The following is a 14,624-nucleotide window of genomic DNA, read 5'->3' on the forward strand; positions in this document are numbered from 1 at the left end:
CGCTGCCTTCTGTGGCAGAGAATTCCACAGATCGACAACTCTCTGGGTGAAGACATTTTTCCTCATCTCAGTCCTAAATGGCCTACTCCATATTTCTAAACTGTGACCCCTGGTTCTGGACTCCTCCCCCTCCCCAATAGTTTTTCTCCTAATGAGATCCTGATGTAATTGCATTAAATCCTGATGTCATTACATTTCATTTCCAACATTTTCTGATTTAGTTTTGTGTGGACAAGGCCATTTTTTACGAATATAAGATTATTAATCAGTAATTTTACATTGTCAACAGTGATTTTACCTTCTCTAAATTCAAATACATCATGTCATTAATTTGGAGGAACAGCACCTCATATTTTGCTTGGTCAGCTTTGAACCGAGCGGTATGATTTATCTAATTTCAAGTAAACTGTGCATTCCCTCTCTCTCCTCCTTCCCCATCCTAGTCATCCTACTAGTTCCACTGTTCGCATCCTTGTATCCCTTCATTATCACCTCTTCCTCAGCCAACAATGGGTCATTATGGGCTCGACCCTTCCTTGATCATCTGTTGCAGACCCTGCTTTGTTCTGGTCTTTTCTTATCTCCAGTTTCCTCCGCTCTACTTTCAGACTGAAGAAGGGACCTGACCCGTAATATCACCTATCTTTTTTCTCATGCTGCCTGGCCTGCTGAGTTACCCCAGCACAATGTGTCTATTTTAGAGAAAGTAAAGCCTATATATATGCAAAGGACACGAGGCCAACAAAAAAGGGTACGGTCAAATCAAGACCACAGCAACAACTGATTTGTGGAGACAGAATATGTGGTTCTGATTCTCAATTAATATTTTGCACCTCTCCTCACAAACAAGGGGGAATGATGCAGACGTCAGGGAGAATAATATCATTAGTTATTGGGGAAATTAAATACTGTATTAAAAGGTGTAGCGCATTTGAAATTGCTGGACCTGGATAAAATGTGCCACAGCCTGTTTAAGAGGGGACTCGAGCATTTCCTAGTCTCAAGCTCTAGGTCCAGCTATGAGCCTGGTTCTGCATGACCAGGTGGTGCAAATGATGTGTTGTATAAAAGTGAAGCCTTAGTAAGTATAGGCTTGTAACATTGCTGTTGCGTCCATGTATTGATCATCACTTAGAAAGGCTTACAAGGCTAGTCAGCACAGATTTGTTAAAGGAAGATAGTATCTGCGGAGGATTGCATTTTTGAAGAGATAACAAACAATGTTGATACGGGTAGCGTATTTGATGTAGTCAGTCTGGATTTATAGCAAGGCTGTTGATAGCTTCCAACATGGAAACGTCTCAGGGAAAACAGATGGGACAATGGCAAGTGTAGTTTAAAACTGAATAATGATCAGTGTTTTTGTTGATGGAAATGTATTTGCAGTGAGATTCTGTAGTACTCAGTGCAAGATCTGTTGTTTTACATTGTATATGTTGAAGATGTAGACATAAATATGGAGTGATTACAATAGTTTCAGGTATTACAAAGGTTGTCTATGATTAATAATGACTTAATGAGGATGATACCTGTAGATTGCAGAAAGATATCTGGTAATGAGGGCAAAAAAAATGACCACCGGAAAGCATGTGTCCTGTAGCTCCACCATCATAAAACATTTCCTAACCGGATGAGCCTAGGGGTCAGACACATTTTATAACCGCAGTTTTATGCCAGCGATCTAGCCCACACTCATTCATAGCATCTTCATTACAAGAGTGAGTATTTATTGACATTGAATTAAGATCATAACTTCATAAGTGATAGGAGCAGAATTGGGCCATCCTGCTCATCAAGTCTCCTCCGACATTTTTTAAAGCTAACGAGCTGATGACGTCACAATGGCTCTGCTCCTCGCGGCCAGCTGCGCAGAGTTTTCAACGCGCAGCCTGCTGGCCACTGTTTTCCACGAGCTGCGAGTTACGTTAAACCCCCCCCGACTCGCAGTCATTTTGTCGCCTCATGCTCGCAGTCAACCCACACTCGGCTGGCCATCCACAGCGTCCGAGCCCCGCCCCAGCCCAGCCGCCCTCCCCCACCTCTCCCCCCCTCTCCCCCACTCCTCCTCCCTCTCCTCTCACCCTCCCCTCCTCTCCCCCTCCACCCCCTTCTACCCCCCCTCCCACCACCCCCTCTCTCTCTCTTTCTTTGCCCCATTCTCTCTGCCCCTCGAGATAGGGCGGAGATGGGGGTAAAAACAAACCTGCCTTGGAAAAAAACAGTCTAGAAAAAATAAACTTTCCATGTAACCTCCCTGTCTCCAAGGAACACAGCTGCTTTCATGTGCAATTGCTTCTATTGGCACTTGTGTAATGATGCTCTACTATACAATGTAACATAGAATCCTAGAGGCATACAGCATGGAAACAGGCCCTTGTGCCCAACTTGCCCGCACAGACCAAGATGTCCCATTTCTTTGAAAAATGTCTTTGTCGTTGCGTGTCTGGAACACTCTAGCCCCGTAACCCCTTTTCCCCATTGAGACAGTTGTTTTAATAACCCAGTTTTCTATAACACAAGGTTGTTAGGAATGTAACAATCATGTTATTGGCAGAACTACCTGTATATTATCTAGGCTTTAGTCAGGAGAGGACATGATTACATAAGTGGCATAAGTGTTTTAAGATGAGGGGAGGGGGACAAGCTCTGGCCTGATGCCATGTGGGCGAGGCACAGGGAACCATTAAGCTGTAATCAAGGGGTTAACAACAACGGGGGGGGAGGGGGGGGGGGTAGAAGGAGAAGGGTATTTAATATTATTCAATAAACAAATATTGCATGTACACAAAAAAGCTGGAGAAACAGCGGCCCGAAACGTTGCCTATTTCCTTCGCTCCATAGATGCTGCTGCACCCGCTGAGTTTCTCCAGCTTTTTTGTGTACCTTCGATTTTCCAGCATCTGCAGTTCCTTCTTAAAACAAATAATGCATGTTGTATTTGTCATTTAATTTTTGTGGCTTACATGTAATGAATCAGTGAATGGAAGTCTGAAATGTATTCAATCTGATTTTATATATATATATATATTATATAGTCACTTGAAACTGAAGGTTTTGTGAGTTAATATTGGGCCTCTGATATTTCTGCCAACACACAGGAATGTAACTCTGAGCTCTCTGAAGGAAAACTGCTGTTCAGATCTGAAGAACACATACACCAGGCACTAGACACAGCAGGTCTGAAGACAATGCCCTCTGACCCTCAGATGAGTCTGGTAAGAAAAAACAGCTTCTGAAAATCGGATTAAAATGTCTGAACTCTCTTTGAAACTCTGCAGGGCCAATGAAATCTGGCAGACATTCAAAAGAAAGATCCTTAATCCAGGATAACAGATCACTCATTACAATCAATTAATGATGTTTGCATACTGACCTGTTTTACTGAGACTCTCTCAATTACTTGAAAGGATATTTAGAGAGACGAAAGGTGGAGTCACTGGTCATGGTAGTGGGCATGTAAGCTGTTTAGAGGCAATGATGTCTGATGCCAAAACATAGTGCAAACCACACTTGTCAATGTTTTTCAAGCATCTTGTTCAAGCATCTAAAGCTGATATTGTTTGTTGACTATTTGGGTAAATGGTCTAGATGTGAGCCTGGTGCTGCGTAACCAATTGATTGAACATGTGTTGCATAAAAGGGAAGAACGAGGCAGCCTCAGTAATTATAGGCTTGTAACATTGCTGTTGGAAAACATAGCGAATAGGTGGAGTAGGCCATACGGCCCTTCGAGACAGTACCGCCATTCAATGTGATCATGGCTGATCATCTAGAATCAGTATCCTGTTCCTGCATTCTCCCCCATATCCCTTGATTCTGTTAGCCCTTAGAGCTATATCTATAGAATCTCTCTCTTGAATAAAAGATAATGAAAAATAATTTTGAGTCTCAGTATCATCAATTAGAAAGGCTTGCAAGGTGAGTCAGCACAGATTTGTTAAAAGAAGATAGTATCTGCTGAGGATTGAATTTTTGATAAGATAACAAACAATGTTGATAAGGGTAGTGCATTTGATGTAGTCAGCCTGGATTTATAGTAAGACTGGTGTTAGGTGTTAGCTTCCAACATTAAAATATCTCATGGAAAACAGATGGTGCAATAGCAAGTTGAGTCCAAAACACAATGATCAGTGTGTTTTTGGTAATGGAAAATTGTTTGCAGAGAGATTCTGTAGAGCTCAGTGCAATATCCTTTGTTTTATATGGTATATGTTGAAGATGTAGAATAAATATGCAGTGATTCGATAGTTTCAGGTATTACAAAGGTTGGCTATGGTTGATGGGCATCCTGGTTGGCATGAATGAATTGGGTTGATCTTTCTGCATTCGACCTAAAATTAGCATTAGGAGGAAGAACTTTAATGTACATTTCAGAGGCCCCTGCCAGGATGGACCCGAGTTATTGGAATATCTTAAAACATGCCAGAATAGTAGGATGTTGATGTGCATTCGGGGTTTCCCTTTCCCTCGTCTCATGCACTGAACTCCTTGAACAAGACCTCACACAATCCCACCTTAAACTTCATTTGCCAAGTTTCCACGTACACACCTAGCCTCTTGTAGAATTCTACTCTCCTCATTGCAACAAACCTCCTGTCTATTTTCATGGCATTGGCAAACTTGGATGCCTTACACTCCTCCTGCTGGTCATTAATATAAATCATAACCAAATGAGTACTGATCCTTCAGCACTCCACTAGTTACATCCTTTGAGGTTAAAAACAACCCTTTTATTCCAACTTTCTCTCCTCTGTTCGATAATCAATCTTAACACAAACTTTAACACACTTCTCTTCTTTCCTAAATTATATTGTTCTCTCATTAGTTTCTAAGTATTTGTTGTAAAATTAATTGGGTCTACACCCTGACCGTTGCCATTTTGTGTGTTCTAGCTTTTGATTTAATATTCCCCACAAATTCACTGACTATAACAAACAATGATCTCCTCTTATTCTGGGTTAAAGACTTTTATTAGATGATGCCATGCATTGTTTTGGACCAGGAAATTATGTTCATTGCTTGGTCCTTTTGCACCTAGTAAAACTGAAACCTATAGGAAACAAATTTGAGATTTCTCACTTGAACTGAAAAAACATACAATTTGTGGGTTATGATGGCAATTCACAAATTCTAATTTTATATATGAATAAGCAGGACCCAGGAAGAACAAAATTAATTTTTGCATGGATTTTGCAGAAAGCAGGAAAAGCCAGAATAAAACCATGATGGCAGAAAGAGATTAAAGTCAATGGTCCATTTGAAACTTGCAGAAGATTTCAGCACATTGGTTGAATTGAATTTCCATGCAGTAGACACTTGCGTACTATGCGGTAATTTATTCTTTCACTTTTTCCTGCATTTATAGAGCTCGGAATCAGAGTTTAAAGTAACAGAATTTAAAGGTAAGACAGAAAAAAGTTTATTTTAAATATTGTTTCATGTGAAAATAACTGCTTGAGATGGAATTCAATATTCAACATTTTCATTAAAGCCAACATGAATTTAAGATTAATTTAACACGGAAGAAAATACAAAATATAAACTGCTTCAAATAAAAGAAAATTAGTGAGTAAATTTAATGGAAAGCATCTTACTCCTCTGATCATTGATGAGTAGAGTCCTGATGAAGGGACTAATTTGTCAGATTTTACTCCATTATGAGTTGTCCACACTGACCAGCGATCCCTGCACATTAACACTACCCTACACATGCTAGGGACAATTTTACATTAATACCAAACCAATTAACCCACAAACCTGTACGTCTTTGGAGCGTGGGAGGAAACCGAAGATCTTGGAGAAAACCCACGCAGGTCACGGGGAGAACGTACAAACTGCGTAGAGACAAGCACCCATAGTCAGGATCGAACCCTGTCCTCTGGCGCTATAGGCAGCAACTCTACCGCCATGCTACCGTGCTGCCCCAAGATGTCCTAAGATGCAAGGGTTATTTTAAAAGGATAACGTTTATTTATTTAACTAAAACTAAACTAAGTCAGCTGCTTCATTCAATTGCCAAGACCGCAGACGTGTGCCCACGCTTCGAAGGCCGACAGTCAAATGCTGAGCTATTGACAGTCAATCAGCATCTTTTGGACGTCTTCACAACCCATCAGACTGTGTTCCCTGGGCAGCAAATCCATTCTTCTTGGCATTTGTCTGAAATTAAACCAAACCGTACAGAACCTAGGCATATTTTACATCCACGTGCGTTTTGTTTTAAATATCTGTGGCATGACAACGAATGCCTCCATATGTGTAACATTATCAGACTTCTCCAGTCTCTGAACTCTAGAATAATTTCACCAAATCTTCCTGCCTCTCAACCTTTTGTAGGAACTTAGACTATGTTTATGAACACTAAAACCAAAATGTGTAATTTGTCTGTGACAATGTTTGGTTTCACAAGACTTGTGACATTTTCTATAATCATGTAAGTTATAGTTTTAATGCAGATATGTTTGATTTGAAGGAATATCCAAAGAGAACAAACCACAGCCTCCGCCTCAATCACTTAAACGTGCCATGCAAGCCAATTTAGCCAAGTCCAGTGCAAGCCTTAAAACAGGTAAAATTGATTTTCATCTCACTGATAAAACATCTACAATGGAAGTGGGACATACTGAAATTTAATGCAGAATTATGAGAAGTTTTCCCCTTCACCATCTTTAAATATGCTGAAGGGATAATAAGAAAATAATTTATTTCTGGGTCACCATTCTCAAGTCTTTACAATGAGTTTAAGCATTCTGTTGCTTAGTGGGGCTATTACAACCAAACACAACCCAAACTGTAATTAACAGCAAATCTTGTAGAAAAAGTATTCTGATGAATATTTTGAGGGAACAGTAAGATCTAATTAAAGACAAGGTTGGCTTTCTTGCCTGATGTTCGAATGTATGCACCTATTGCAGATTGCAATTGGATGCGGAAAGCCTGACCTTTTTCCCCTTACCTAATTTAAAGGCATCAATACAATTTTTAGCACCCTTACTGCTTAATCTGCAGTCAGCCAATTCAGTAACAATCTATACGACGCACATTGGAGATAAACTACCACACGGTAATAAATACAGGCACTATATCACAAGTGGGTTTTATATAGCCATTAACTCGTAGACTACTCCTCATTTATCTTATGGTGAAATAGAACTTTGTTGACTTTCCCTTCCTGTCATAATTCACAGCAGTAAAGCTAGGTAAGAATCTTGCAGATAATAACATATCTTTCTCCTATTGGTGAGTCAAAGCATCCTATTATTTGATAGGAAAATATCACAAAACAAACTACCATGTTGCTAGGGGAACAGCAGTAAATACAAAATTTCAACAGGATGTTTTACGTAGGAATACATAAAAATATGCATCAGACCATGTCAGGATTTACATAAATTGATCTTCCTATCTTTCCTCAATCCATTTCTATTTAACATGACCTACTCCTCCTTTTGATAAACCTGTTGCTTCCAAATTCTTTATTTAATTGCTTGAAGATTACTTGATCCACAAAAGTGGAAACATTCTCCGTGTATACTCTATAAAACTGTAACTAATTTGAAAGAAAAGCCTCTAGCATCACTTTCTCAGTCTAATATGTCCATGTCCATGTATTTCTTTCATACGTTCCCGCAGCCAGAATCCCTCAACTCTGTTATCATTACAGTGGATCTTCACTGCCTGAATACACTTTTATATTACAGCAACCAGAAATGTACATATTACTTTTAGGTGCTATAACAACATTTCAAAGACATCTGGATAGGTGCAGAGATAGGAAAGGTTTAGAGGGATATGGGCCAAACGTGGGCAGGTGGGACTAATGTAGACGGGGCATTTTGGACAGCATGGGCAATTCGGGCAGAAGGGCCTATTTCAATGCAGTATTACTACTTTGTGTATGGTCCAAGTTCAGCAGTATTTTCTAGTTTTCAATTCTAACCCTATAGAAATAAATGCTACAGTTTGTTTTACATTATTTATGTCAGCATATTAACTTCTTTTCTTCTCTTAGTGGTTTCTGAATTTGTGGTCCTGGAACCTTCAGTTGGTTACTCCACATAGATTATTTTTTCCACATCATTTGTAATGTCCTGGCAGTGATCTTGCGGCATTAGTCTGCACAGATGCTTCCTGACCTGTTGATGGTTTCCAGCAGTTTGTGCTTTCTTGTGTCAAAACTCCATACAGACAGCACCCGTAGTCAGGATGGAACCCAGGTCTCTGGCACTGTAAGGCAGCAACTCTCCTGCTGTACCACTGTGCTGCCCAAAAATCTCCCTCCCCCCCCCCCCCCCCCCCCCCCCCCCCACCTTGGCAGCTGCACATAGGAGCATGTTGGGTACATAAAATAGAGGTCCCAAATGCGGAGGTGGAATTGTACTCATAAGATGATTGCTATTTCCACTAGGTTTGAAAGCTTGCTTTATGATCTCCTTTTAGCGAGTGAGGGGAATGGTCCCCGGAGTTGTGCTTCTGAGCAATATGTCTCAAAAGCTTCCTTTCTAGTGTTCAACATTACTGTCTAGGTCTATGAATCAGCATAGAGATCCTGGGCTTAGTAAATCACGAGTACTTGCTGCCACCAGGAGAGGGAGGAAAGGGGAAAAATTGAAAATAAGTAATCATTCGTAATAATGTAAACGTCATTGTAGAAGAACCAAGATGACAGAAATTTGAGAAAAGGGGAAACGTTGACTCTATGGATGTTTGAGAAAATATTTTCATTGATCAATCCAGATAAAGGAGGAGATTTTGAAGGGCAATTATCGCCAGAAGCCAGGAATGCAGAAGTTGATAGCAAGGAAGAAAATAAAAGACAAGAACTCACATCAGGAAAGGACCAGAAAATTCTGTTTCCACTTCCACGAACAAAATATTTGCAACAGCGGAAAAAAGAACAGAATGTAAATCCTATACCAGTTCCGAGAAAGACAGTGTCATTGCAACAAAGCTTAACTCTGGATGAAACGCATGGCATTGAGAAGCATACAACGCCAACTCCAAATTCAACATCAATAAAGAAAAATGACATTGCAGTAAAGGAAAAGAATGAAGAAAGTTCAGCCTCTGAAGGTACAGCTAACTGCTTCTTTATCTATATTTTATTTTTGCTGTAAACCTTTATCATAGAGATAAAGATCCAGTCTCAAGGGATTTATAGTCAGTCACTTTTTAAAATTATCGTGTCAGTCAGATTTTTTTTTTTTTAAAACACCACTCCTGGATAATTTCCCCATCTATCCTTATCTGCTCATCATATTTTGCAAATTCAATTATTCAAAGGTATGTTCCTAAGGGGGATTGACAGCGTAGATGTTGAGAATTTTTCATTGGTAGGAGAACCACGAACAAGGAGACATGCTGTAGCTGCAAAAATAAAGGGCTGATCATTTAAAACTGAGATGCATGGAAATGTATTTTCTCAGAGGGTGTAGTCTCTGGAATTTCTTCCCCCAGCTAGTGGTGGACATCAGATCATTAGATATGTTTAAAGTAGAGACAGATAAATATTTGAAATATCAAGGAATTGAGGGTTATGGGGAACTAGCGCAGAAGAGGATTTGAGGCCAGCATCAATCAACAATGAGCATACTGAATGGAGGGAGGGGCCTGGTACTGTTCACTGCTCCTATTTTCTTATGTTCAAGCAAATCATCACTCTAATGTCTCAGTTACATAATTACAAGAGCTGAATAACTCTATGTACACCATTGTCCAATATTGCCTGAAACTCCCCACACTTCTCCAGATGTGTGGTTCGAACAGAGGGTTTTGTATAACTAACACAATCACCATCACCTCATACTTCAACATCAGCAATTAATCAGCACTTTATCAAATGCATTTGTTAATTAGCAGCAGTTAAGATGCTGGAGAAAAGTCTAGTTAAGCATTAACGTGATCTTTGACTTTCCAGATAAGAGTGAAACCTCCACTGTAGAACAGTTACCCCGTGAGATCTCCAACTGTGCAGAGCATTCATAATTTTTAAAGGAAAGTCTTCATGATCATTGCTGATTGACTGTCTAAAACCAGCACATGCAATCAAGATTGAAATGCTGAAGTGAAAATGGGCTGCCCCTGCACCAGTTTGAAGTACCTACCTGGATTATCTGTTGAAAAAGGAATTGGAAGAGAAAATTATTTCCATTTGATAGTTCTATTTTTTGATACTATTTGTATGAAACGTTGATTAAAATACATGTAACTTGCGTTTGCAGATTTGGTTGACGAAAGCGTAGGATCACCTTCAGCCTAAAGTGTCAAATTGATGCTCTATCTTGGCCTCCTGAGGTACCAACATCACAAAAGTCAGTATTCAGCCAACTGCATTAGAAACATAGAAATTAGGTGCAGGGGGAGGCCATTCAGCCCTTCGAGCCAGCACCGCCATTCATTGTGATCATGGCTGATCGTCCCCAATCAATAACCCATGTCTTCTCCCCATATCCCTTGATTCCATTAGCCCCAAGAGCTCTATCTATTAATTCTATTAACTCTGTTAATTCTATGTGTTATCAAATAGCTGTGGACATTGGAGGGAAAGGCCTGACAATATTCCCATTTTCCTGCTGGATGTGTTTGAGAACCAAGCGTTCTATTACAATTCCCATTGCCATTTACCCGACACAAAAGCAGAAACAAACCAACTCCATTAACCAGTGCCCCATCCTTTTGTCTTAATTATAAATGAATGTTGTCAGTAGTATCAATACTTCCCCAACATGATCAGTCTGATGAAGGGGCCCGACCTGAAACATCACCTATCCAAGTCTTCCAGCGATGATGCCCGACCCGCTGAGTTATTCTGGCACTTTGTGTCCTTTTGTAAACCAGCCCCTGCAGTTCCTTGTGTCTCGTCTTCAACTGAGTTGAGTTCTGCCAAGATCATTCTCTGCCAATGGTTCCAGAAGTGGCAAAGTGCTCTTTCCTGGAGTTGAGATGAGCAACAGCACAATGAACAAGATATGCAGACCTGGTTTTTCAAAAAGAAATACGATTCTCCAAAGAGGGAGACTCTGATAACCTTCCTCTGACATTCAACAAACTTTAACTGGGCCAGTATCTTGCGTAATATGTCAGAATTCTGTGGAGATTCTCCATGTCTGTCATCACCTTACCACCATTTATAAATGCACAAATCATGGATGCGATGGAATACCCTCCACTTAAGCTCCAATGATGCTTAAAAATATTTTATACCATTCCAACACATTTTGTTAAAAAAAAATGTAAATTTAAAGGGCGGCACAGCGGTGGAGTTGGTACCTTACAGCGCCAGGGTCCCGGGTTCAGACTCGACTATGGGTGCTCTCTGTGTGCAGTTTGTACGTTTTCCCTGTGACTGCATGGGTTTTCTCTGGGTGCTCTGGTTTCCTCCCACATTTCAAAGATGTGCACATTGTAGGTTAATTGGCATCTGTGAAAATAAATTGTCCCTTAGGTGTAGGATAGAACTAGTGAATGTGGTTAGAGTGGTCTTGATTGGCCAAAAGGCCTGTTTTCACACCATATCTCTAAAAAGAAATCAAGCAAAAAGTATATTTTAACCAGTATCCCATTCACCACCACCAATTATAGTGACTGTACTGCATATCAACCATAAGAGTCCCTGCAGGAATGTCAACCTTTATCCAACTGTGCCGCCCAAATCTGCAACCTACACTAAAGACCAGTGCAGCAGGCATTCACAACACCATTCCCTCAACCTTGTACACCATTCTGATTTGGAAATAAATTGCTGTTCCTTTATCAGTGGTTCCTGGATTAAAATCTTGGGAGCCTCAAAATGGGCGACTGAGCGTAGATTCTGCACCAGTGCATAACATTTTAAAAAGGCAATTGAACTGTATCACAATCTCAGAGAAAGAATTATGGGGTAGGCATCACCCACATTCCATGCCTGAAGCCAAAAGAACACTCCATTCTATTCTGTTTTAGCTTTCTATATATTTTTGACCTTATTAACGTTCAAATCGGTAAAAGAAATCCAGGAATAGACAATTTATACACGATTGTTTCATCACGAGATGCTACAATTTATTACGGGGATGATTTCACAGATGGCCAAAATGGACGCTCACGGAAGAGGATAAATTGACCACTCACATTTCCACATTTACCAACTTGTTTTAACAGTACCTCAATATAACATAGCAAAAGCAGTCCATGAATCGAATAAACTGAAAAGTATTCTAACATGCTTCGTAATGCATGCCAGCTTTTCCTCTCCTCGCATGCGTGCAGTTCCTCACGTCCGTGGTCTGGGAAATGGCTGGTGGCCCAATTGTTAATTTTGTTTGATTATATACCTGTAAACTACCTTGTAATATTTTAAAATAGTAAAAATCCTATGTAAATACAAATGTTTTTTGAGACCAATGTGAAATTACATTTCTTAAAATCCCAGTGTCAGATGTCTTAAGGCATTTATATGTTAAATAAATTAAACTATGAAAATCTTCATACCGTGCAATATTTTTGGGGGCTTGACAGGATGGATGCAGCGATTTCTCTGTCTGGTGTTCAACCCTTCTTAGAACCCTTAGCAGATGCCAATTCCAAAATGTACAAGCACACTTGCCTTTTGAGCCAACGTTGCACATGTATTAACAGAGAAGGTTGATGAAGGAAATACTATAGATGTACTCAACCTATATTTTCAGACGTTTGTTAATTGGCAAAATGGAACCCCATGAAATTAAAAGGGATGTAGTAATACAACAAGGGCTAAAAGGAAGAGAGCAGAGAGTTTTTCAGAATGAAGATGGCAGACAGTGGTGCGCACTTCGAGTTGGAGCTGACATTACCGCCTTCTCTTGTACACATTAATAACTCCGACATGAATTACGGGATAAAAAATCCAAACTTTGAGATGATATAAAGCTTGGACGATCGAAAAGGATAGAAATAGATTACCAGGTGACATCGAAAGTCTGGCTGAATTGATTGATCAAGTAGGAGATATCATTGTGAAATGATAGACATTGGCAAAAATAATCATTGCACAACCCCGACGAAAAAGCGATTGGGACTGATAGAAGTGCATTAATAGGAACAGACATTGACTCAATGGGCTGAATGGCCTACTTCTGTGCTACAACGATTCCGTGATTCTTTTTTGATGTTCCCAGGATTTGGTGAGATTGGAAAGGCTGCATTTAAATGCCCGTTACCATTCTGCTGTATCCAGTTTCTGAAATATTTTTTCAATTTTATCTTTGTTGCAAGCTTTGCATTGTCCAGTTGTCTTGGGACAGTGAACTGGAAATGTAGTCCAAGTCACATAAAGATCTATAGCTACGTCAACACCTCCATGCCAAAAGCAGCTTGCTCAACTAGAAATATAAAATGAGCTAGTAATAATTTATCTTTTTGGATTTCTTTAAAGTTAAAACCACAACTACCACCTGTGAAATGAACCAATTAGGTGTCCAAAGGGTCCTGACCACAAACAATCCATGCTCTCCAGGGATGCTGCCCGACTCGCTGAGTTACTCTAGCACTGTGTCTTTTTTGGGCATTAATTCTTTTCCACACTCTATTCAATTAATTTAAATATTGTCTGAAAAGTACTTAATAGAATCCAGTTAAACTTGAAGTTAATATGCAATAGTTCCAAGCATTTGTATCATCTACCAAATCTCTAAAGTGATAAAATAAAATGCATAATTGCATTTATCTGCTATCATAGATTGCATTTACATATAAATTAATAATTGCATTTAGAAATATTAATTTTGTGGGTCTCTGAAGACCTGATAGAAGGACATAAAATTCTGAGACTTTAACATGGGCTCGCGGTCTCTGATTAGAGATCGACTTTGGGAACTCCACGCCACAGGAGCGTCGACTGCCCTGACGCGGGTGCTTCGAACGCCCCGACGCAGGGGCTTCAACCGCCGGCTGCGGGAGCTTCGATCGCCCCGACTGTGGATAGTTCAACTGCCCTGACCGCAGGAGAATAAGAGGAAGAAGATTGGACTTTATTGCCATCCTTCACAATGAGGAACATGGGGAAGCTGCTGTGGTGGGTTCATGTTAACTTCCATGTAGTCCTGGTGTCTTGTTGCTTTTTCTGAGTATGGTATTCAAATTTCACTGTACCTTAACTGGTACATGTGACAATAAACTGACCTTGAAGTTACTATAATGTATAGACTACAAGTGTGCCAATACACCAGGTAGGACGGATTTGGTCACCAACAGATGCTAAGTATTATCCAGAGTCCATCTACACACATACAGAAATTTAAAACCATAAATATCTTCAGTTACAGGACATGGATAGTGTTTCTCTCACCATAATTGCCACCTCACCTGATGAAATGAAGACAGTCTTTATTCAAATGCTTTCAAGCTGCTTTCTGTCTGCAGGTACTGGTCTCAGGATGACACCATTCAATACAAAGTTTTAAAAATCTCACCCGATTTCAAGTCCCCTTATGATCTTGCAAGTTCCCACATTTGTAAACTCTTTGTAAAACTTTGAAAGAGTTCCCAAGATTGGGTTTTTCCAAACCTAATTACTCAGTAGGGGCATTTTGGGATTTGGTGAGCATGTTTGTTAACAAATGTATATTAGATTTCATCACATAAACTTGTCAAAAAGTTTAGATGTTTAA

General features: G+C 39.9%; 1 protein-coding gene across 1 annotated transcript in view; it reads left to right on the forward strand.

The window, feature by feature from the left end:
• carmil2 (capping protein regulator and myosin 1 linker 2) overlaps positions 1-10,624 on the forward strand; it is a 65,419-nt gene extending 54,795 nt beyond the window's left edge. Inside the window, exons 31-35 of the mRNA XM_055648474.1 lie at positions 3,099-3,215; positions 5,366-5,402; positions 6,473-6,568; positions 8,737-9,072; positions 9,917-10,624. Of these exons, the coding sequence (XP_055504449.1) occupies positions 3,099-3,215; positions 5,366-5,402; positions 6,473-6,568; positions 8,737-9,072; positions 9,917-9,984 (654 nt within the window). The 3' untranslated portion in view covers positions 9,985-10,624. The remainder of the gene's footprint in view (positions 1-3,098; positions 3,216-5,365; positions 5,403-6,472; positions 6,569-8,736; positions 9,073-9,916) is intronic.
• Positions 10,625-14,624: the final 4,000 nt, after the last annotated feature.

This window comes from Leucoraja erinacea, chromosome 17 (assembly GCF_028641065.1).
Source record: "Leucoraja erinacea ecotype New England chromosome 17, Leri_hhj_1, whole genome shotgun sequence".
In the NCBI taxonomy this organism is placed as follows: domain Eukaryota; kingdom Metazoa; phylum Chordata; class Chondrichthyes; order Rajiformes; family Rajidae; genus Leucoraja; species Leucoraja erinaceus.